The 21,708-nt window shown below is 35.1% G+C and overlaps 6 protein-coding genes across 7 annotated transcripts; 4 read left to right on the forward strand and 2 right to left on the reverse strand.

Annotated features, from left to right (window-relative positions):
• The first annotated feature begins 1,365 nt into the window (after nucleotides 1-1,365).
• Nucleotides 1,366-2,922, forward strand: LOC104726672 (uncharacterized). Its single transcript, XM_010445587.2, has one exon. It carries the CDS (start codon nucleotides 1,420-1,422, stop codon nucleotides 2,665-2,667), a length of 1,248 nt encoding a protein of 415 aa, XP_010443889.1. The 5' UTR covers nucleotides 1,366-1,419; the 3' UTR covers nucleotides 2,668-2,922.
• A 1,215-nt stretch (nucleotides 2,923-4,137) lies between these two features.
• LOC104726673 (uncharacterized) lies at nucleotides 4,138-5,046 on the forward strand. The gene has a single exon (XM_010445588.3). The coding sequence runs from the start codon at nucleotides 4,264-4,266 to the stop codon at nucleotides 4,831-4,833; it is 570 nt and encodes a 189-aa protein (XP_010443890.1). The 5' UTR covers nucleotides 4,138-4,263; the 3' UTR covers nucleotides 4,834-5,046.
• A 6-nt stretch (nucleotides 5,047-5,052) lies between these two features.
• On the reverse strand, nucleotides 5,053-6,239 carry LOC104726674 (uncharacterized). Its single transcript, XM_010445589.3, has 5 exons — nucleotides 6,057-6,239; nucleotides 5,902-5,972; nucleotides 5,717-5,805; nucleotides 5,556-5,613; nucleotides 5,053-5,436 (listed from the first exon to the last, which is right to left on the reverse strand). Exons 1-5 carry the CDS (start codon nucleotides 6,162-6,164, stop codon nucleotides 5,151-5,153), a joined length of 612 nt encoding a protein of 203 aa, XP_010443891.1. The 5' UTR covers nucleotides 6,165-6,239; the 3' UTR covers nucleotides 5,053-5,150.
• A 6,728-nt stretch (nucleotides 6,240-12,967) lies between these two features.
• Nucleotides 12,968-14,641, forward strand: LOC104726675 (dof zinc finger protein DOF5.4). Its single transcript, XM_010445590.3, has one exon. The coding sequence runs from the start codon at nucleotides 13,334-13,336 to the stop codon at nucleotides 14,255-14,257; it is 924 nt and encodes a 307-aa protein (XP_010443892.1). The 5' UTR covers nucleotides 12,968-13,333; the 3' UTR covers nucleotides 14,258-14,641.
• Nucleotides 14,642-17,320: 2,679 nt separating this feature from the next.
• Nucleotides 17,321-18,527, forward strand: LOC104726677 (ras-related protein RABA1f-like). The gene is made up of 2 exons (XM_010445594.3): nucleotides 17,321-17,817; nucleotides 17,899-18,527. Exons 1-2 carry the CDS (start codon nucleotides 17,597-17,599, stop codon nucleotides 18,329-18,331), a joined length of 654 nt encoding a protein of 217 aa, XP_010443896.1. The 5' UTR covers nucleotides 17,321-17,596; the 3' UTR covers nucleotides 18,332-18,527.
• Nucleotides 18,416-20,600, reverse strand: LOC104726676 (RCC1 domain-containing protein RUG3, mitochondrial). Of its 2 annotated transcripts, none has more exons than XM_010445592.2 (6): nucleotides 19,981-20,600; nucleotides 19,671-19,817; nucleotides 19,291-19,485; nucleotides 19,080-19,208; nucleotides 18,842-18,997; nucleotides 18,416-18,755 (listed from the first exon to the last, which is right to left on the reverse strand). In XM_010445592.2, the coding sequence occupies exons 1-6, from the start codon at nucleotides 19,991-19,993 to the stop codon at nucleotides 18,565-18,567; spliced, it is 831 nt and encodes a 276-aa protein (XP_010443894.1). In that variant the 5' UTR covers nucleotides 19,994-20,600; the 3' UTR covers nucleotides 18,416-18,564. The 2 variants fall into 2 exon arrangements, with proteins under 2 accessions (XP_010443894.1, XP_010443893.1); XM_010445591.3 differs by having other exon boundaries at nucleotides 19,671-19,810; nucleotides 19,981-20,576.
• Between the last annotated feature and the right edge of the window lie 1,108 nt (nucleotides 20,601-21,708).

Below are 21,708 nucleotides of genomic sequence, written 5' to 3' on the forward strand. Positions count from 1 at the left end.
ACAAACATGTATATATGAGATCGAGCAAAGTTGTATATTCTTTATGAGGCTTGATTATTTATAAAAAATACAGACTAATATTGTCAATGATGATATTTTATTTCTGATCTTTTTAAAAATATATATCAATTTCAAAAATTATTATAAAATAATGAAAAATTGATCAACTGAATATAAAAAAAATATAAATACTTTGACTTGAATTTTGTGGAACTTGAGGAATGGACAAATCCTTAGAAATAAGAGCAAGAATTAGAAAACGACCTAAAAATTTGAAAAATCGAAGGCCGATTACCATTTGATAGGACGTAGAGAACGTACACCTTCCTAAAAAATTCAGAGAATTCAACATAAAACTTGTTTTTCCCTTTTTCATGTCTTTTTCTTTCAATTTGTTGTTACATATAAGTATTTCAGTCTATTGTAGCTCAAATTTGCCAAATTAGTTTTTATTTAAGTATGGATGAAAAATATATCATGTTTATTATTTATTAGAGACATTGACATTTTTTATATTCTAAAAGATATCACAATAATTTCTATAAAAATACTCTAAAAACTACACTAACATAGAATATGAATAAATCTATATATTATCGTTAGTGATGATATTCACTTTTCATTTTCTTTTTAAGAAATAGATATCATAGATAATTGACATAATTATTGAAACAACCATGTATATATCAGATCGAGTAAAATTGTATATTCAACCTCATAAAGATATACAATTTTATCGTCACTGATGATACTTTGCTTCCAATCTTCTTAACAAAAAAAAATTAGATATCAATTTTAGATTCACATAATCATTAAAACAAACATGTACAAATAAAACATAATTGTATATTATGAGGTTGAATACAAAATATATAGACCATTCATTTTTTGGTTGTGTGAATAAAACAGATTCACTCTGCTTTCGAAGTAAATCAAAGTGTTATTTACTTAATCATAAAAGAAAACATGTAATGCAGAAAACAATAAACAATTAAAAAAAAGTTCTTGCCACACTATTTTATTCAAAAATCACTTGGCCATACCCATTTATTCATGATACATGTTAATTATGATCGTATGATAACATGTTTTTTAACCAAATATCACGTTATTACGTATAATCACACACTTTCACTAAAACAAAACAAAAAAAAATCTTTGGCCAACCTGCACAAAAAGTACTCCTCCCCAATATTTACCATTTTTAGTTTTTTACCATCGGCCATAATTCCCCAGTAAAAAAAAAAAAAAAAAAAAAAAAAAAACTCGAATCAGTTCCAATAAGCCCATTTAACTCTGGCCCAATGTAGCATGAATCAGTGGCACTTTTGTAATTTTTCGTCCATTAAATAAAATTTTAAAAACAATTAAAAGCGAGAGAGAGAGAGAGATCCAATTCTAAGGCCGGGAACGGAAAATATGGCGGAGATGTCTTACCTTCAGATCCACGATGCTAACGATGCCGTTTTCGACCATTACCACCACCACCATCACCTGAGAGATCAACCCCTTTCTCAGATCCTCGATTCGCTTCCTCACTGGGTCCAATCGGATAACGTCGATCTCGACCTCTCAGAATCCAATTTTTCTTCCGGCCACGTTACGGTGCCCGATTTAGTAGTATTCACGGCTGACGAAGGTCTTGATCTGCTCGATAGGCGTAGCTTTGTCATGGATCTGTTTCACCAGCGCGTCGAGCAATCTCTTGTAAGTCCCCTTATTGATGACGGAATCGACGATTTCGAAAATTACGAGATACGTGGGGATAGTTCGGAACTTGATTTTGGATTGGAGTTAGAATCTAGTAGCGGTTTCGTTGATAACAGTGATCTTGTTGTTAACCTTAATGAACACGGTTTCGTTGATGGGATGAGGCTATTAGGGTTTGAATCAGGCGATGTTATAGTTACGGTGGAATCTGGTTTTGGTTCTGATGATGGAGATGAGCCGGCGGAGGAGGAGGATGGTGAGATTTGGGGAATAGATTTGAATGAAGATGATGAGTATGTGAATGATGATGCTAGTGTGACATTACCTCTTTGTTGGGATTCACTTCAATTGGAAGAGTTAGGAATGAACAACGAGGAGTTCGAGTGGGAAGAAGTTGATGGTGATGATGAAGAAAGGGAGGTTTTAAGTGTTTTAGCAGAAGAAGCTGATGAGAACAATTCGGTATCAGTCTCTGTTACAGCCACAATCTCTTTAGAAGATCTAGCGATAAGTGAGAGAAGGGGAAGTAGTAGTCTAGGGTGGGAAGTTTTGTTGAATTCTACTAGTCTCGAGTTTAACCTAGATGATGCAGAAAGCAACATGGAGTTATACATTGGTGATATTGATCGTGAGGAAGAAGATGATGATGAAGATTATGATCTTCATACAACAGAGTATGATATGTTGTTTGAGGCTGAGATTTCATCTGGTCTTGGTAAGCCTCCAGCATCTAAATCATTCATAAAGAATCTGAAAGTGTTTCCTTTGACGAATGAGGATGTGATGGAGAACGGTGACGGGATGTGCTGTTGTGCGGTTTGCAAAGAAGAGATGAGTTTGGGTGAGGAGGTTGCAGAGTTGCCTTGTAGACATAAGTACCATAGTGAATGTATTGTTCCATGGCTTGGGATTAGGAACACATGTCCTGTTTGTCGTTTTGAGCTGCCTTCAGATTAAAGACTGAGCAGGATCAAGGTTTTTGAAGACCATAGGTGTTAACAAGAGATGAGATGAGGACTTGCTTGTGTAATTAATATGATAACTTGACTTTGTAGGTCTTAACTCATAAGAGCCTGTAGATTGTAGAAGATAATCACATTCACATGTCTTATATGAACGAAATTATATGTGTTTTTATTCCCTCTTACAAGATTTGTATTCTTACATTCAACAATCCAAACTTGAATTGACTCTGTGATCTGTTTAGTGGGACTCTGTGATCTTTCAGTAATAACTTAAAATGAAATTTTCAGTAGATCATAATTTTTTTTGTTATTAGAATATTCTTTCTCAGTGACATTTAAGCATCTAAGTGTGATATGAGTATTGAAGACATGAGCTGGATAGGAACCTCTCACTGGGTTCAAGTTGGCTAAGACGAAACTTGCATAAAAAGAGAGTTATTGTCCGTTTCTGGATACAAGACATTGCCTCTCCGCAACGTTAATCACATTTTTGGTTCACATTTTCCAAGCTGTTAAGCATCATTATCTCTCTTTAATTAATGTGTGAATTTAGCCTTGAAATTCAAAGTTTATTCCTTAATCTCTGTCTGGAAACAACGCATTAATGTTTTTTCTTTTTTTCTTTTGACTTTATTGCAGTAGGTGGTATTTTACTATCGGGCGATATTTTCTTCTAATATGATTATGATCCAGTTACATAAAAAGGAATTAAGATAAACAACCTTACAAAGTTACCATTATCTTTGTACAAGTAAGGTAGACTTTGTAAGGTTGTTTGTCTTACTTCCTTTTGGTAAAGGTAATATCAATTTGGAATTGCATTTTATTTTTCTTGTTGGTAACTTTTAAAAGAAGTGATCCTAATCTTAGGATTTTCTAAATTGACGAATAGACTTGGAACAGTAACATTGTGAGTGAAAATAGCTAAAAACGTGCAAGTTAGCATCCACTGACCTCTTTCGTTACGAAGTCATGATGATGACACAAACATTATTGTATTACACACGAATTAGCATACGTTGAATCCGCACATAATGAAAACTTAAAAAGATTATGAAAATGAGTTGAGTCGAATAAATTATATATGTATATATATCTAATATAGTACTATTCATCTTTTTTTTTTTTTTTTTTTTACATTTTCAAAAACAATTTTATATGGATTGTGTTGATACTTGATAGATTAAGTTAAATGTGACTAAACGGCTCATCACATATAATTTTGTTGTGAAATAAATAAGAGGACAATGAAAAAAGAGGCTACCTTGAGTTGAGAAACAAAATGTCGACAAAAAAAAGATACACTAATCTTGACAAAGATGTAAATAAGTGAAATTTTGTCAAAAAGTGTCACTAAGATAGTTTTGTTAGTGGAAAGTTTCATATGCTACGCAAGAAATTGTAATTACAGTTGTCTTCATGCAAGTAAATTTATTTGTCATTATATAGCATCCACCAATCTAATGTTAAGAGCCTACACATATCTTATGTCTCTTCTATAACGCAGCCAATCTCTCTCTCATTCTATCTTCTCCATCTGTCACTTTTGGTGTTTCTGATTCCTGCATCACAGAGTATATTCAGTTTGATGAGTAGACATCTAAAACCCTTCATGGAGTCTGGTGTCCATCGTTCTCATTGTTTCGATATTTTTGAAGGTGTCCCATTACAAGACGACCATTTCAACTCGGCATTCCTACCAAACACCGACTTCAATGCCCAATTGCAGCCAGCCTCGACACGCAGCGACAACAATCAGTCTCAGTTAGACCCAAATGCATTAAACATTTTCCATAACGAGGGGCTTCTTCCAGAAGAAAGAAGGGCGAGAAGAATGGTCTCTAACCGGGAATCTGCAAAAAGGTCACGTCTGCGCAAGAAGAGGCAGATTGAAGAGCTCCAGCAACAAGTTGAACAGCTCATGATGTTGAATCATCACTTATCTGAGAAAGTCATCAACTTGTTGGAAAGCAACCACCAGGTCCTGCAAGAGAACTCACAGCTGAAAGAGAAAGTCTCTTCCTTTCACTTGCTCATGGCGGATGTGCTATTACCCATGAGAAATCCTGAGAGCAACATCAATGACCGCAATGTGAATCATCATCTAAGAGGAGAAACGTCAAACCGTCCCACCAACAACAGCCCCTTTGGTAAATAAGATAGAAGTTTCATATCCCACTCCTCCTCGTTCTTGGTGTGTTTAAGTTTAAGCCAGTAGTACTGTGATTGACCCATATATTTGTGACTTCTATACGACTATACTGCAACTACTTACTGTCATATTTGTGTATAGATTATAGATAACAACACTGCAAATAGCTATTATATACTGGTTTCACAGTTACCTTACCTCAATCGAAATTGTGTATCACATAACTGGTCTATGAAGCAAATCAATTTGAGCAAAAGGTTCATTCAAACAATGTCAACACCGAAAACGAACTAGAACGTACATTTTTGGTTTCTTGCCCTACATCAACAATTGTCCTTCTTCTCTAAGACAGCACCTCCATTGGAGATTTGACCATTGGGTATCTCTGCAGAAGCTGAATCTACACTCTCTTCTTCTAGCTCTCCTAGTTCTTCTACTTCTCCTACTTCCTCTACTTCTTCTACTTCCTCAACCTCTTCTTCTGCTTCTACTTCTGCATCTGCTTCTGCTTCAACTACTTCTGCTTCTACTTCTTCATCATCAACAATGCATTGTACAGGGTCTACAAAAGAAGCAACCGGGTCTGCAAACGAAGCCAAGGAAGGCCACCTGAAAGCATTAACCAAAAACCAAGAAGATGATAAAAGAGTATTATCCCAAAATTACAACACCCTCGAAAACTCATATGACAAGATCTCTGTTTCCAAAACACCAATCTAATTGCTTACTTGCTTGAATAAATGGTCGCACCATCATCAACTGTTGTTATCTCCTCATACATATCATCTGAAACAACAACAACAACAACAACACCCAAAAAAGATCAAATCTTTATGAACTTTTCAACTCCAAAGAACAATGGGAGACAATACAAAAAAAACAAACTAACCTCCAGAGAAGTACTTCTCCACAAGAAACTGCTTAAACCCATCTTCGTAGTTTCGATACTTGTCAGCATACTCTTCGCTTTCGAGATATCTTAAAAAAATACGAGATTTAGGTTCTTTACAGTCCCGAAGAACACAATGCACAAAAGAAAGACAAAAAAAAAAGTTTGGAATTTTTAGAAATTACTTGTGAAACGATGGTTCTTCATCAACCAATTGATCTGTTAGTATTCCGTTGCTGTTCACCATATCCTCCGTCTGCAACACAATCGGAGTTATTATACAGATCCTAGTGTAAAATTATTACTCTTTATGGAGAGAGCAGAGAGAGAAGCAGAGTACCGTGATTTCGGGCGGCGGCGGAGAGGGAGGTGCGACTGAATTCTGCGGCAGTGGCTGATGTTCCGACGGAGGCGGTATTGCCGGAGATGTGGCACTCTCGCTCGTCATACGTTTCAACTCTGGGGTTTTTTTTTGAAAACCTTTTGACTGATGACTTTAAGAAGAATGATTTAGTGAAAAGCTAGGTTTTTATTTGTCTTTCTATAATAAATAAAACTTATACTAAATTTGATTTTGTATTTTTACAAAAATGAAAACCAAAATAATACTAAAATTTAGTTCTTTTCCCGCTTAATTAACTAAATTTATGTTGGGTTATTCTCTACTTGGTAAATTCGATCAATTTTGTAAAAATAAGCACAGAGTTTACGTTAATAACAATTTTATATAGAAATGATTATACCAGCATACGCATGGATTTTGAAATACTATACTATATATATATATATGTATATACATATATGAAATATTTATAACAATTAAAATTGAATTTTTGTATTGTACTAATTGTAGTTTAGGTAGAATATTAAAAATTGAAAATTAGTATTGCATTTTAGGTTAAAATAGTTTAAATGGAAAGAAATCTTCGGATAATATGTATAGACGGAATAGATAAACTTGATTTTTTTATTGTGTTGATACTGGATCCCACACTCCGGCTCAAATCACTAGCGGCCACCCAGTCCACTAAGGGGTGAAGCCCACACTGATGTCTGAGGCCTAATAGCGAAGTTGTTACTTTCGACGTCGTGAAATCCGAAGTGGAAAAATGAGAAAATGCTAGCAAGCTAATCAGAAAACGTAACACAAGGAATTTCGGTTAAAGATTATGTAAACAAATTTCGTGTGAATAATGGACCGAATATCGCTCTAAATTAAATGTAATAGCAAGTAAAAAAAAAATGAGTTGTAATGCAAAAAGAGAGATAGGCACCAAAAAAAAAAAAAAAAAAAACAATAAACATTGATTTGGCAATATTCACTCTAATTAGACATCCACACAAACCTTCAGTAACCTGGACTGGAGAGTGCTGATTCCGAATCTCACATACTGTAGTTTTATGAAATAGTTAAAATTGAATTAGTAGTGTATGTTCACATATTGTAGTCTAGGTTGACTAGTTAGAATGGAAATAATTTTTTTGTAAATTTAGGTTGAAAAGTCCAAATTCAGTAAAATAAAAAAAGCAAAGGAAGAAGGATCTTTGTTTGCATGGTAAAATAAATCTTAGTTTGTAGAGATCATACGTATGGGGAGCCAAAATACATCAGGATAGCTTTTTCCCATTCATATAGAATTTTGAGCAATGTCAGTAATCAGTATGATGCAATCGTCTGTCGAACCAATTGATTCTCCAACACTAAAGTTGTTGTTTATTATAAAGTGATAGATAACATTTTATCTTTACTGAATTAGGTGAACTAGTAGTGAAATGTAATTTTCTTTTCTTTCTAATCCACTATGTCTTCGAGTGGGTTGGACCTAATTACGAGACTTTTTAAGTTCGGCCTTTGTAATTTGACGTGAAAACAAAAGTTGTAGCTCTTATCCATCTCTCATTATCGTCAAAGTAAAATAAACATGGTTCTCTTATAAATAACATAAAACCTACCCAAAATACGGCTCGCTTAATACCAACATGCTGATTAGTGTATGTTTTTGTTTGCATAGATATAAGATTAGGACATTCTGAATGAATAGGTTTGAAGATCATTGTGTTTCCATGAATTTATATTATTTTAAGAACTTTACCGCTAATTATCATACTCCCTATATAGTATCTTAAACCTTTGAACACGACAAAAGAGAGATTGATACATTAAAAAAACATTCAATACGGCAAATGATTTGGAACACTCAGAACAGATCTTTTAGATGATGAAATTGATGCTCTCAACTATCCGCAATATGTCAATAAAAATCACATTTCGACATTCACAACAAACAAATTAAAAACAAAAGACATCGACCTTTCATATTGAAAACAATCCTAAAAAATCAATCCAAATCAAAATATATCACAATCTGTTTGTTATCTAGCCGTATGTGTGTGTGTGTGTGTGTATTTGTATGTATGCGAGTACGTGTATAAATGGAAGTATGATAGACGAGAGAGCTGTGTGAGATGTGATGGAAGATGGGCCTGATGGGTGGACCCAATGATCACGTGACAGTTGTGATGATGGTATAACGAGCTAGGACCCATGGGCCTGTTGAAGACTTTGCAATCTCAACCGACCACCGACGACTGAACCTTGAGCATTGATGGTGACCTTTCCACTCAACTCACTGACACACCTCACCTCGTCGTTTTAGCAAACACTCTCCCATACTCTCCCATATGTATTAGGAATTAGGATACACAGTATCTCTGCCCTAAAATAGTATATTATTGATCATACCATTTCTTATAATTAATTTATAAATATCGTTTTTTTCATAGCCCTCAATGCTAAACAAATTACTCATAAATTTTAGATGGTCGTATCAAATTTCGGAATTTATTGTATTGATAGGATGAAAAAGCAGGTCTGTGACTGTACCAATGTACTGTATGTATATGTATTTTGTAGGCATAGCCGTATTAGTATGGTCCGTATGGATTTTGAATTTGATAGTTCTCTTGGCTAGCCAAGGACACCTGTGTACCAATTAGTGTGCAGTTCACCTCCTATGTCTCAGTGGGGTCAACTTTTTTTCCCCTTCATTTCCATTTCTATTTATTATAATATTTAATGTTTAATTTACTGATTTTTTTTTTCTTGGTATGAATGATACTCCGATTTTTGTTTGATAAAAGGATATATACTCTGATTTTTTTTTTATTTGAGCAATACTATACTACTAGTAGTTTTACAAAAAAACAAAGCATTACTATAATTAGTCTATATGGTAAACCCTATTATTTGCAAAAACTGACGAGTCGATTTATTTATTATTGCATGTGTTTTTTAAAAACAAAATAAATCTCAACTGTTCATAATTTTAACAGATATCATACTTGATATTTGATTATCTGTCATATGATTTTATCTCACGCAGAAAAATCTCTTACCGCCGCTTTTTGTTTGCTAATATTAGTTCCGTTAATTAATAACAAAATAATATTCGTCGCATATGATTTCTAAGCGAAGCTAAATCTGTCAAGTTGAAGGCCAAACATAGAACGGACTACTGAAATGTAAAAAATGATTTCATTAGTCTTCAGACAGTCGACATTAGAAAAATACTTTGATGCGTGCAGTGTGGACACTGGACCGTGCACATGCATGTGAGGCATAGGTGTGTAGTTAATGTTTTTGACGTCCACGAACAGGTACAGAAGAATCCGTGTGAATGTTACAAATTACAATAAGATTTTGTGATAAGTATAGCCACGTCGTATCGAAGCGCATGTGTGATGACTGATGAACAAGGTTCTTCTTGCATGAACACTTTAAATAAAGGATATATATACAAGACGTTTCTATATATTTATGTCAATTCGATCACTTCTTTTTCCAAAATGAAATCATTTTGTTCAGTCGCAGAATTTAGACAATGTTAAAATATGAGTATAGTTCAACTAGACATCTAAGATAAGCATTTTACGGTAATTAATTGATTGTCATATGCTATTTGAGTATTTTCAAACATTTGTATAATTGCATTAACCATATATCTGGTTCAGTTGCTCAAACTAGAACGAAGATTTTACATAGCAAAAATCACTACAACGTTCTCGATCTAATAATTCGAGTCAAACAATCGACTTTAAAATTTTAAAAAAGCCTGGAATAAAGAAAAATAATGTAATATAACAAAAAAAAAATTCTTTATAAAAAAAAACGTTTCTGTGGCGACATTTTCCCGAAAAGCACACAAATTTTAAAATATTGACGTTAAATTCATAATCTTTGAGCAATATGTACTGAAAGCTATGAGAGGTTCTTCAATATCGATTGTGTTAGTTCTGAGGACAATGAACGATTTTCATTATGGTGCATTTAATTGTGGTCATTTCGATCTTACTTAGTACTATCAATTATTTCATTATGGTACAAAATTACGCTTATTAAGTCGTCGTCTTATTAGTAATAAGATGATGAAGAAATGTTTGATCTAAGTGCTTTGAAATTCTCTATGAGTGACGGCTCAGTTTCTTCGGATTGCCTTTGAAAGGCTTCCAAGTTCCAATGCATGTAGTTTGGTTACCGCGCGCACCTTATCATGTGCCTCCTTCATTCTCTTCTTTAGGGTTGCCTTTAAAAGGCTTCCAATACATTATACATGGATTGAATATTGTGAATATATACATTCTTAACCAAAAACAGAAAAAAAAATATATATATATATATATATATAGTACCCGATTAGTGCAATAAGTTATTGTTTTTTAGTGTGGAAAACTGGAAATTAAGTTAGTTAATTAGACACAAGTCACATACAGCCAGCTTAAGGACCAAACTCACCAAACCCAAGGTTAAAGCCATGAAGTTTATAATCTTTGGAGTTCTATATATCTATATTTAAGTGACTTGATATTCTAGTAATTACCATGTCTCTAATTCGAGATCTCATAACCTTCTGTATTAATTAAAAGATTTGTGTGTCTTGTCTTTTTCAGCAAAACAAATTTGTTTTATTTTTTTGGGCAAAATTTTTGTTAATATCGTCGTTATTAACGGAGTTGTTACAAAAATATGATTTTGTCATTACCATTGTATAATCTATTACTAAAACAATACGAGCAGTATATATAATACTTCATTGCTTTCAATCATCATTCATCACTGTCTTTGATTATAAAAACACAAACTATAGATATGTCATTCACTGCTAATTGTTATCACTGTCATGCATCTATGAGATATGGAGCGATGAGCATTGTATTACTATATGTCTCCATGTCACTATTGTTGTGTTTGCAGTTTGCACTTTCCACCCGACATTTGCTTACCCACTTTAGTGGTCCTATTGGCTCTTTCCACTAAAATACTGGTCGATTTCATAATTTCTGAAATTATACGGACATCATCCAATATGGAATATGAAAACCATGGATATTTCAAGGGATATATGTACGTTCAAATTAATGCGAAGGCTGATCCCTTCACATTTTATACAAAATGTTAAAAATTATCTTTGAGAAATAATTTATCTTACATAGTTTAATTACTCCAGTTCAAAAAATACAAATATGGTAACTGAACACCAAACGTGAGACTATATTTGGTTCTACCAAATATGAATTATAACAAGGTACGGCATTTTGGTTTAAACTACGGGTTTATCTATCATATGTACTATAAATATTTTGAAAGGCCTCTTAAACATTCATAAACCCATGGACTGTAGATCTAAATTTGGTTAGGATGTACAAAAATAGTTGTGATTACTTAATATGACAACCGGACAAATAATTGCGACTACAAGTACCACATTTGTACACATACGCTACATTCTCATTACCAAATAGTTTTATCATTCTTAAGAGATATACGGTGACGTGGTACAAGAGGAACCACTGGAACAGGCCACAGGGCTCTTTGAATCAGCAGATAAAGCGGGGTGGCCGACAAGTCGACAATCCAATTTATGTGGATATCAAACTCTTACGTTTATTCACCCTCCACGTGCCCTCTTATCCATCCATATCAACCGCTTAGATCATTCCTTCCCAATTCAACAAAAATCTTGCCCCACTATTATTACGATTAGGGTTAAATTTGTTATGCCAAATCCATCTTTTCAAAAAATTTCTTTGTGAAACTGACGTGTTAATTAAAAGGGTAGACTATGATGAATCGGTTATAACTCAAACGGAAGATATCTATTTTGGAGAAAAAAGATTAATATAGTAAGGTTTTGAACGAAGGAAAGCATTTTACGAAGGACTGTTGTACCACTATGACAATTGTTAAAATCACTATTCAAGTTTGATGTAATATTCGTGCATCTGAAAGCGATATATACGCTAAAACTAATACTATAATTAATAATTATTGAAAGATTGGCTTTGTAATTAAATTGTGGCAAGTGGCAACTATATTTCACTGTTCAAACCTTAAACTTACAACAAATGTTAGACGATATATACTAGATGTTAGTTTCCTTGTAGTTGAAGCAAGGGATTGGACCTTTTGACATTGCCTCCATTATATTTCCAATACAAAAAGTATCTGAAAACAATGCGCAATCAAAAGCTCTACGCGTAACTTCAAATTCCAAAAGAAGCCTCTCGCGAAAATACCTATTTATGTTTTTGTTTCAATTTCACACGCAAAGTAAAATTCCATACTTATATATTTAATCACAAAAACATAAGTACATAAGAAATTATTCCTTTTTCAAGCAACGTAGTTCAGTGAGATATTATATTATCTTGTGGACTATGTATGTGATATGTCTTAGACTCAGTACGAGAATAATATCTAAAGATTAAATACAATTTATACAGCATATATATATATATATATATATATACGTAAACACTAGTCAACTCAATTCAAACATTTTTCATATAGTACGGGATTAGAAATTAGTAGGTTATTCAGACTTCTAATTCATTGTTTTGCAGAAGAAAATCATTTTAAAAAGTTTATTGGAAAATATTGATTTTGAATTCATATTTTATTAATTACATGATCTCATGTATATTCGTTAGAAGATATTAACCTCTCCCAAGAAGTAATTTGCATTACTTGTTTTAAGAAACAATGTACTAATAGTATGAATTTTCGATGGCGAAACAATAACATTTTTTTTTTAAAGTTTAGTTAAAAAAATCATCGCATTAATATTTTGAAGCTTTTGGGATTCAATATAATTCGATGTGAAACTAAAAGATTTAAAAAAACACGATTATTATTATTGTTTTTTTTATAAATATTTTTGTCAATCATTGGATATTTTGATGCGACTCTTTGGCATACAAATAAATATATACAACCGAAATATAACAAATCGTTTAAATGCGAAGATATTAATATTTAATACATACATAATTTGATGGGGCCAAATTTTTGGACTCGAAGCTAACTTCTGAATACAGCCACGCGAGGGGATTGTAAAATACAAAATATCGCATGGGCAGAACCGTCATTTGAAGATAAACTGCCTGTTCGGACATATGAAAGATATGCTTTGTCAGAGAGTTTCAGAAGAAGTCTTTCCCATGCTTACCACTTCACCTTCTCTCTCTTCTCTTCCTATTTCTCTTACCTTCTCCACTGTAATAACCTCGAAACCCAAACTTGCTTAGATTGTATATTTTTCTTTATCATCTCTCTACGAAATGCAAGATATTCATGATTACTCGATGACCGGAGGTGGCGGTGGTGGAGGAGGAGGGAGGTTTTTCGGTGGAGGAATCGGCGGAGGAGGAGGTGGAGATCGGAGGATGAGAGCTCATCAGAACAGTATACTTAACCATCACCAATCTCTCAAGTGTCCTCGTTGTAACTCTCTTAACACAAAGTTCTGTTACTATAACAATTACAATCTTTCTCAGCCTCGACACTTTTGCAAGAACTGTCGTCGTTACTGGACTAAAGGTGGTGTTCTACGTAACGTCCCCGTCGGAGGTGGTTGCCGGAAAGCTAAAAGATCGAAAACAAAGCAGCCTACGTCTTCCTCATCTGCCGACAAATTACCAACCACGACGCAGCAAGAACATAACGTGGAGGACAAATCGAGTACGGGATCTCACTCTAGCAGCGAGAGCTCTTCTCTCACCGCTTCTAACTCTACCACCGTCGCCGCCGTATCTGTCACCGCGGCGGCGGAGGTTGCTTCGTCGGTTGTTCCCGGTTTTGACATGCCTAATCTTAAACTGTATGGTAACGGGATCGAGTGGTCGACGTTGCTCGGACAAGGCTCATCGGACGGTGGAGTTTTCTCGGAGATCGGAGGTTTTACTACGGCGTCGGCGATCGAAACGACTCCGTTTGGATTCGGGGGCAAGTTCGTAAACCAAGACGATCATCTGAAGTTGGAGAGTGAAACTGTACAGCAACAACAGTTTGGGGATCGAACGGCTCAGGTTGAGTTCCAAGGAAGGTCTTCTGATCCAAATATGGGATTTGAACCGTTGGATTGGGGAAGTGGCGGAGGAGATCAAACACTGTTTGATCTAACTAGCACCGTTGATCATGCATACTGGAGTCAAAGTCAATGGACGTCTTCTGACCATGATCAGAATGGTCTCTACCTGCCCTGAGTCTCTCATAGCTTCTTCTTCTTCTTAACCCCAAAAAATATAGTAATATTCTATACACATAAGGTAAAAAAAGTTCGATGAAGTGGTTTTTATTTTATTTTATCATAATGGGTTTAAAACGGGATTTATTATATAATTATATGACTGCTTGTAAATTTTTTTGCCACATATAAAATTTTACCTCTCTTTCTTTTTTTGGTTAGTTTTTGGAATAGTCCAAGAGTGCAAATTTATATGGCTTAGGTTCAGTTTTCGAACTAGCCGTTTTTACTTATCGTTGTATATTTGATAAGGTTTTAATTTTGCTGGGATTTTTTTTTTCTTCTTTTGTTTGTTTTCATTGATGTATCTAATAAATTTATATATTTGATTGGGCATACAAAATCGTCGCTTCTGCTTCTTTGTTTATGTGTTTATCTTTTACCTTTGATTCGTTGTTTATGTGTTCTTCTTAGTCATTAAGACTGTGCAGGTTCAATGTAGCTAAGTTCCGTCTAATTAGTTAAGCCGTGTTAGCACTTACATAAATAATATGCAAAATTCTTATCTTATCTTATAATATCTTCGGAAACATATGAAGGAATTTTATAATCGAATAAACAAACTATAAATTCAAAATCACAGCTTCCACTAGGTAATAGAAAAACGAAAAATGATCTTCTATTAATATAGTATAATTCCATTTCTATTAATTATATATAACTAATGATTAACTCGAAAGAGTAATCTCTTAGGTTTGTTGTTGATAGAAAAGAAAAAAAGAGACCAATATTTTTTTTGTAATGGGAATATTTTGAGATTTCTCAATGGGCGAATTATAGAAAAAGTTTTCTGAAGGAAATTGTACGGAAAGAAAAGAAACGAGTGAGCCGTGCCGTCGCGTAGGAACAGCGCAAAGCAACGGGCGAGCGACTTTGCATGGGACCCACGTGTTAGTGACGGGCCTCATGGGCGGCATTGTGATCCACGTGGCTTTAAAACTGGAACCCACTTCACGTGTCGGAACGTCGATGGCTGACGTACTTATATGGAGGTCGGTTCGTCGTTTTCTCTAACACCAATCTATATCGCTCGCTCGTAGAAGAAGATTTCAAACATCAAAGATCTAATTAAGCCGAGAGAGAGATATAAAAGAGTACGAATCGTCTGATTGTGGGCCGTTAGATCAGTGAAAACGCAGAGCTCGTAAATACGTCGTTGGATTGGATAGGGTGACACACCCTCCGAATCAATGGTGATGATGTTGAGGGGTCCATATTAGGTAGGTGGTGGTCATTGTAGGGAAACACTTGAGAGGAGAGTAGGTCCACAAGGACATGTGCATAAGTTATAAAATCTCATACAAATCACACACGGGAAAGTTTGGTTGGGCGGTTGGGAGAGTTTGGGATTGTCTGTGGGTTGGTGTATGACTCCACCATGTTCCCCTTAGGTCATCTCCACGGAGCGTTACTTCTCCAAATTTTTTTTATTAAAAATTAATAAAATAATACAGAAAAAGAGAGCAATAGAGAGAACTGATGCTTTGAGTGGTTGGGCTAGAATCGTTACTCTGAGAATTTCTACACTTGTTCACTTCTCCTTGGTTAAATATTAAAATATTATTATTATTTTTTTTTGAGTAACGTTGAAAAATTTCTCTAGTGTAAATGCTCTTAATCATCATTTTCATTTTATTATTGTTTCATGATTTCTACTTGTATTTTTCTGTATTTTGTTTCGTCGATGGACTCGATCGTTTGACAAATCAGAGGACATTCATAGCTATTCTATAAGCCCACTCCTATATATCTATGATGGTTACACTTACACAAACCACAAATTTTGGTGGATGGTTATTACTTATTACTGAACAATACTGTCTACTTAGTTAGTGTTCTTCTTACAGATAATGAATGATAAACGTTGCTTGATCAAGGCCTAAGTGTATTCGAGCTGAACGCTTTAGTAGATCATATTGGAGAGGTTTGCGTATCAACGCTTAGCCATTTTCAGTCATCTCTTTAAAATCGCAAAATGTATAAGAGAGTTGTAGAGATGGTTGAAAAGTGTGGAAGGATCTTAGATGATCTCACATACGCAAGTAGGATTTTCCAGAGCACTCTTAAGATTCTCACAAATCATAACTAACTTGTACACATTCACATACACATACATACACACATATCCTTATTAACTTTGGAAAGAAAAATCAATTAACATGTAAAAATTCTACAAATTAAAGGTGGATTATCAAGGTAACATTATAATTGATTAGCTCAAACTAATTTAAGTATAGTAGAGGTTGCTGAGCTGGGATCAAAACTGAAACAGCTGGAGTTATATTGAAAATGTGGTTCATTCTTAGTCTTTGAATCCAAAGGCATGGTTCGATGACCGCTCGTCCTAACGGGATTTCACATGACTGTTTTTGTATGTAACAGTCTAACAGAGTCTAAAATCACTCGGAACACTTATTATTTCTTTGCTTTATAACAAACACAAATCACATAAAAATGGATCACTGTTAGAGTTATACTAAAAAAAAGTTTTCTACTAAGGTTATGATTGAACTTTAAGATTTTAATAATCCAGAGAATCGTTTTCAGATAAAATCTAAAGAAATAATGATTAAAAAGCTCTATGTTATTATTGTGTCTCCAATATCTAAAACTTCTATAAAACATTTTTAGTTTTTTTTTTTCGAATTCATGATCAGACTATTCATTTTTATTATATGTTATTGTATTAAATAAAATAAAAATCTAAAATGGAGGACAACTCATACTTGAATTTTAAAAAAAAGAAAGGTCTATACATCCAACATAAATTAGTAATAACTCCAACCAATAAAATTTAAGCTAACTTTCATATTTTTTTTTGTAATGAATTAATACAATAAACAAGCGTGTAATGAAAATTGATTCATAATCTCAACCAACGAATGTCAAATATGTATTATCGTTTGTATGTTTTTTAAAGTTTTGAACTATTATAAAACCAAAACAAAAAAAGTCGGTGAAATGTGAATATAAATAACTTACATTACATCGATATAATATAACTAGATTAACATGAAAACACAGGCGTTAAAAAATAAGAAAAAAAAAATCAATTTCAGGTAAAAAATACTATAAAACAAATTTACTGGACTCAAATAAAGGGTCTGGATAACGACCCACACCCGGACCCAAGTCGGATCCGGATCTCCGCAATTTTTTTTTTTTTTTTTCACATTTTGTAAGTTTCTTGAAAATTTGAAACTCTTCTTTTCTTTATTTTTTCTTCTTCCCCTTTGGTTCGATACGCGCTAAAATCTCAGATCTCATAAGCTTTTCGAAGGAGATCCATAATCTCACAATGGCTTCATATAGAGCCGAAGACGACTACGATTACCTCTTCAAGGTTGTGTTAATCGGAGATTCCGGCGTCGGCAAATCCAACCTCCTTTCTCGATTCACACGCAATGAGTTCAGTCTCGAATCTAAATCCACCATCGGCGTCGAATTCGCCACACGTAGCATCCAAGTCGATGATAAGATCGTCAAAGCCCAGATTTGGGATACCGCCGGGCAAGAAAGGTACATTCATGATTCATTCATCACGCTTCTTGATCCATGGATCCATTTTTATTTGATTTTCTTGATTTGATGACTTTGAAGATATCGAGCAATCACAAGTGCATACTACAGAGGAGCTGTAGGAGCGTTGCTTGTGTACGACGTTACAAGACATGTGACCTTTGAGAACGTTGAAAGATGGTTAAAAGAGCTTCGAGATCACACGGATTCAAATATCGTCATCATGTTCGTTGGGAACAAAGCGGATCTTCGTCACCTGCGAGCTGTTTCAACGGAAGACGCTAAGGCTTTTGCGGAGAGGGAGAACACTTTCTTCATGGAGACATCGGCTCTCGAATCGTTGAACGTCGAGAATGCTTTCACCGAAGTGCTTTCTCTGATTTACCGTGTTGTTAGCCGGAAAGCGTTGGATATAGGAGATGATCCTGCTGCTCTTCCCAAAGGACAGACCATCAATGTTGGTTCCAAAGACGATGTCTCTGCCGTTAAAAAGGTTGGTTGCTGCTCCAGTTGATGGGTTCACCCCTACAGGCAAGAATCGCTCTGTTCGATCTTGTTTCTTTCTTTTTGTTGTTTATATATATGAACATCTTGTTAATTTATTTGTATAATCATACACGTATATTGAAAACCACTGCGTTGCATTTCGAATGTATATCACAAACAATATTGATTTGAGTTGAACCTCAATGTACTCTGTTTCTAAGTGAGACGGTTATTGTTGTCTACCGTCTATCGAAGTGTTTATTAATGTGATCTTGAGACCAAACACAGAGCATGTGAAGCTCCAATGGAAACTGAGATAACCTTGTGTGGTTGACCCTCATCTTCTTCAGTTAAGAAATTAACTTCAACAGGAGTAGTTTGGATCTCCGGGAGTCCTGGAACGCCTAACTGGAAATCTTTAGCGTTTCCCCACATCCAGAGTTCACCTCCATCTGTCGAAAAACCAATCCCATGTTTTTAGTTTTTTTTTTGAGTTATTTATCATGTCAAATGAGCATAAGTATAGCTTTCTATATACCTGTTATCGCTGCAGAAGAGGAACCTCCACAAGCGATGAAAACAATCTTTTTGTCTGCTAACGCTTCGATTTCTGTAGGAGTTCTCTGGTTTCGTAGCGAGGAATTACCCAATTGGCCGTGTCCACCATGGCCCCACGAGAGTACTTTACCTTCCTCTGTTGTCACACCAAGCAAATTTCAAATCAACCGTGTAAAAACCAACCAGAGATATTGCTCCATTTGCAGAAGATTGTTTACCGGTTAAGGCAAGAGAGTGATATCCACCGCACGCAACCTGGGTGATACGAACGCCTTCTAAACTGGGAACCGGCATTGGTTCCCAACCTCCCAAGTTATCACCGCGTCCGAGCTCATAATTGGAATTTGCTGATACAGAAAGATTCATTGAATTCCTTTTTACACCAACAATGGCAGGAACTAGAAAGTGATGCATTAGATTGTTTTTTACCTCCCCAGTTCCAGAGTTGTCCCTCTTGTGTAAGAGCCATTGTGAAGAAACCACCACAGGAGACAGAGGCTACGGGAACTGTTAAAGCTTTGACCTTTGAAGGAACACTACGCCCACCAGCTTCGTTTGGTCCTCTGCCTGGCCCGAGTCCTAGTCTGCCGTCTCCTTCTTCTCTTCCCCACATATATAACTCTCCTAAAACAAAAAACATGCCCGGTTAAGAGTTCTACAGAGATACTATTACTAATATATCAAACAGTTAAAACCAACAAAAACAACAACACTAAGAACGGGTCACGTTCGTTTGAAGTAGTATATACGAATGAAACCATGTCAATAACTGCAGAAAACTATAGCAAGAAGAGAAAGCATGTGGAAACCTGATTCGGTAATAGCAGCAGTATGAGTTCCACTGGTTGCAATGGCAGAGATTTTGCAGTCCCAAGAACCGTCAACACGTCGAGGAACGAGTTCTCTAGTGTAAACCTGATGTCCAAGAGCACCAAAGCCACCATAACCCCTAACAACTTCATTTTTAATATATGGAACCCCAATCACATTATGTATGCAGAAGCAAAAAGATCAAACACAAACACGAATCTAGCTTGATATATCCATTGGCATTGCATCAACTTGCACAAAACAGTATTGATTCCAAAAACTCAAATCGAGATCAAAGCTAGAGCTTACCAAGTGAATACATCTCCTTGATGTGTTAAAGCCACTGAATGCAAACCACCAAGAGCGATGGATCGAATCGAGCGTTCCTCGAAAAGCGGGTTCAAATTGGGGACGAACACCGAGTTCTCTTGGCCAAACCCTAGCCTACCTCCGTCACCTTTTCCCCAAATCCATAGATCTCCGTCTATGGTTAAACCCGAGTGGAACAATCCACAAGAGATTCCAACTCGAAAACTCGATGGATCGGCGGCGTCGATTCTTCCAGGAGTTTGGGCGAGAGAGAAGGATTGATCAGAGCGGAGGTGAAGATTAGCGACGGGAGACGGATACATTCGAATCTCTTCGATTCCACCGCCGAGCTGACCTGAAGCACCTCGTCCCCATGAGAGGAGCTGGAGGGTGACGGGACTAGAATCGATCTCTGGGCTTGTGTAGAGTGTGGGTACCTTGGTGGTGGTTCCTCTGCCGCTTCTTTGAGTGGTCCGGGAGGATGAGAACCGACGCGTGAAGCTACGTAAGCGGTAGCTTAACGGTGCCATTGTTTCATCGGAGTTTCATCTCTACCGGTGGGTTTTATTTAAGATGCGACTATATGTATGAGAAGCTTATTGAAATGACGGCGTTTTCATGAGTGAGATAGAAGAATTAATTGCTCGTAAGGACCTTGTATAATTGTTATTATTGTCAATAAGACCCTATACTTTAGATATAGAATTTTGAAATTATGATAACTTTTTTTTTACATCAGATTGTAAATATATTTTACTCATTGAAATAAGAAAAATACTTTCTTCTTTCAGTATCCGCTATTTTTCTAAAAATAGGTAATATAGTAAATAGAGAGTAATTTGGTAGTATCCGACTGGTTCAACTGCAGCATTTGCGGTTACGTTTGCGGGAGGTTGCGGTAGCGGATGGTTGCGGTTTCAAGCGTTATTAAACGTTTTGAATGACTGGTTTAGCGTTTTAAAATGGGTGCGTATGCGGGAGTTTATGACTGGTTGACCAGCAGATGCAGTAGCGGTTAAAAGATAATAAATGTAATATATAATTATATAAATGTTTAAAAATACCAAAAAATTTATTAAACTTGATATATAATTAAAATTCATTAAAAAATACTAAAATAATTATTTATAAAACGAATAAATTTCATATTGAAATACTTATTACTTTATGCATTTGGCTTTTTACCAAAACTTTAATCAAGTAATTTGATAAATGACAAAACATGTGTTTTAGATCGTAGATCTTCTTTTTAAATCTCACACACTCAATAAGTTCTGTAGGGCAGTAGTTGCATCGGTAGTAATGATCAAACGAGAGTTGAGAAGACTCGTGATTTGTTTTTATATATTTCAAAAAATAATCTTATCTTTAAAAATTTCTGATGAAATGTTATATTTATTTAGATTTTTTGAACATATGTGCGATGTGCCATTAAGTTTACATCAAGTTTTCTGGGTTATTGTTAGTTGAAATATTATTTTCTTCAAATTGTTAATATTCTCAATCTTATTCGTACTTCATTTTCTCTAATCCTTAATGAATAAAATAGTTAGATAAAAGATATATAAAAAAATATTTTATTATCATTGATTTGTTTCAAGTTTAATAATAAAAAAAAAATATTCAACCGCAATCGCCCGCAACCGCAAACGCTTGCGGAAAGCAGCTTTTGGAATTCAGTGGTTTAGAGCGATTGGGAGCGATTTGGAGCAATTGGGAGCGGTTTGT

The sequence above is a fragment of the Camelina sativa genome, chromosome 11, assembly GCF_030686135.1.
Source record: "Camelina sativa cultivar CO46 ecotype springtype chromosome 11, ASM3068613v1".
Lineage (NCBI taxonomy): Eukaryota > Viridiplantae > Streptophyta > Magnoliopsida > Brassicales > Brassicaceae > Camelina > Camelina sativa.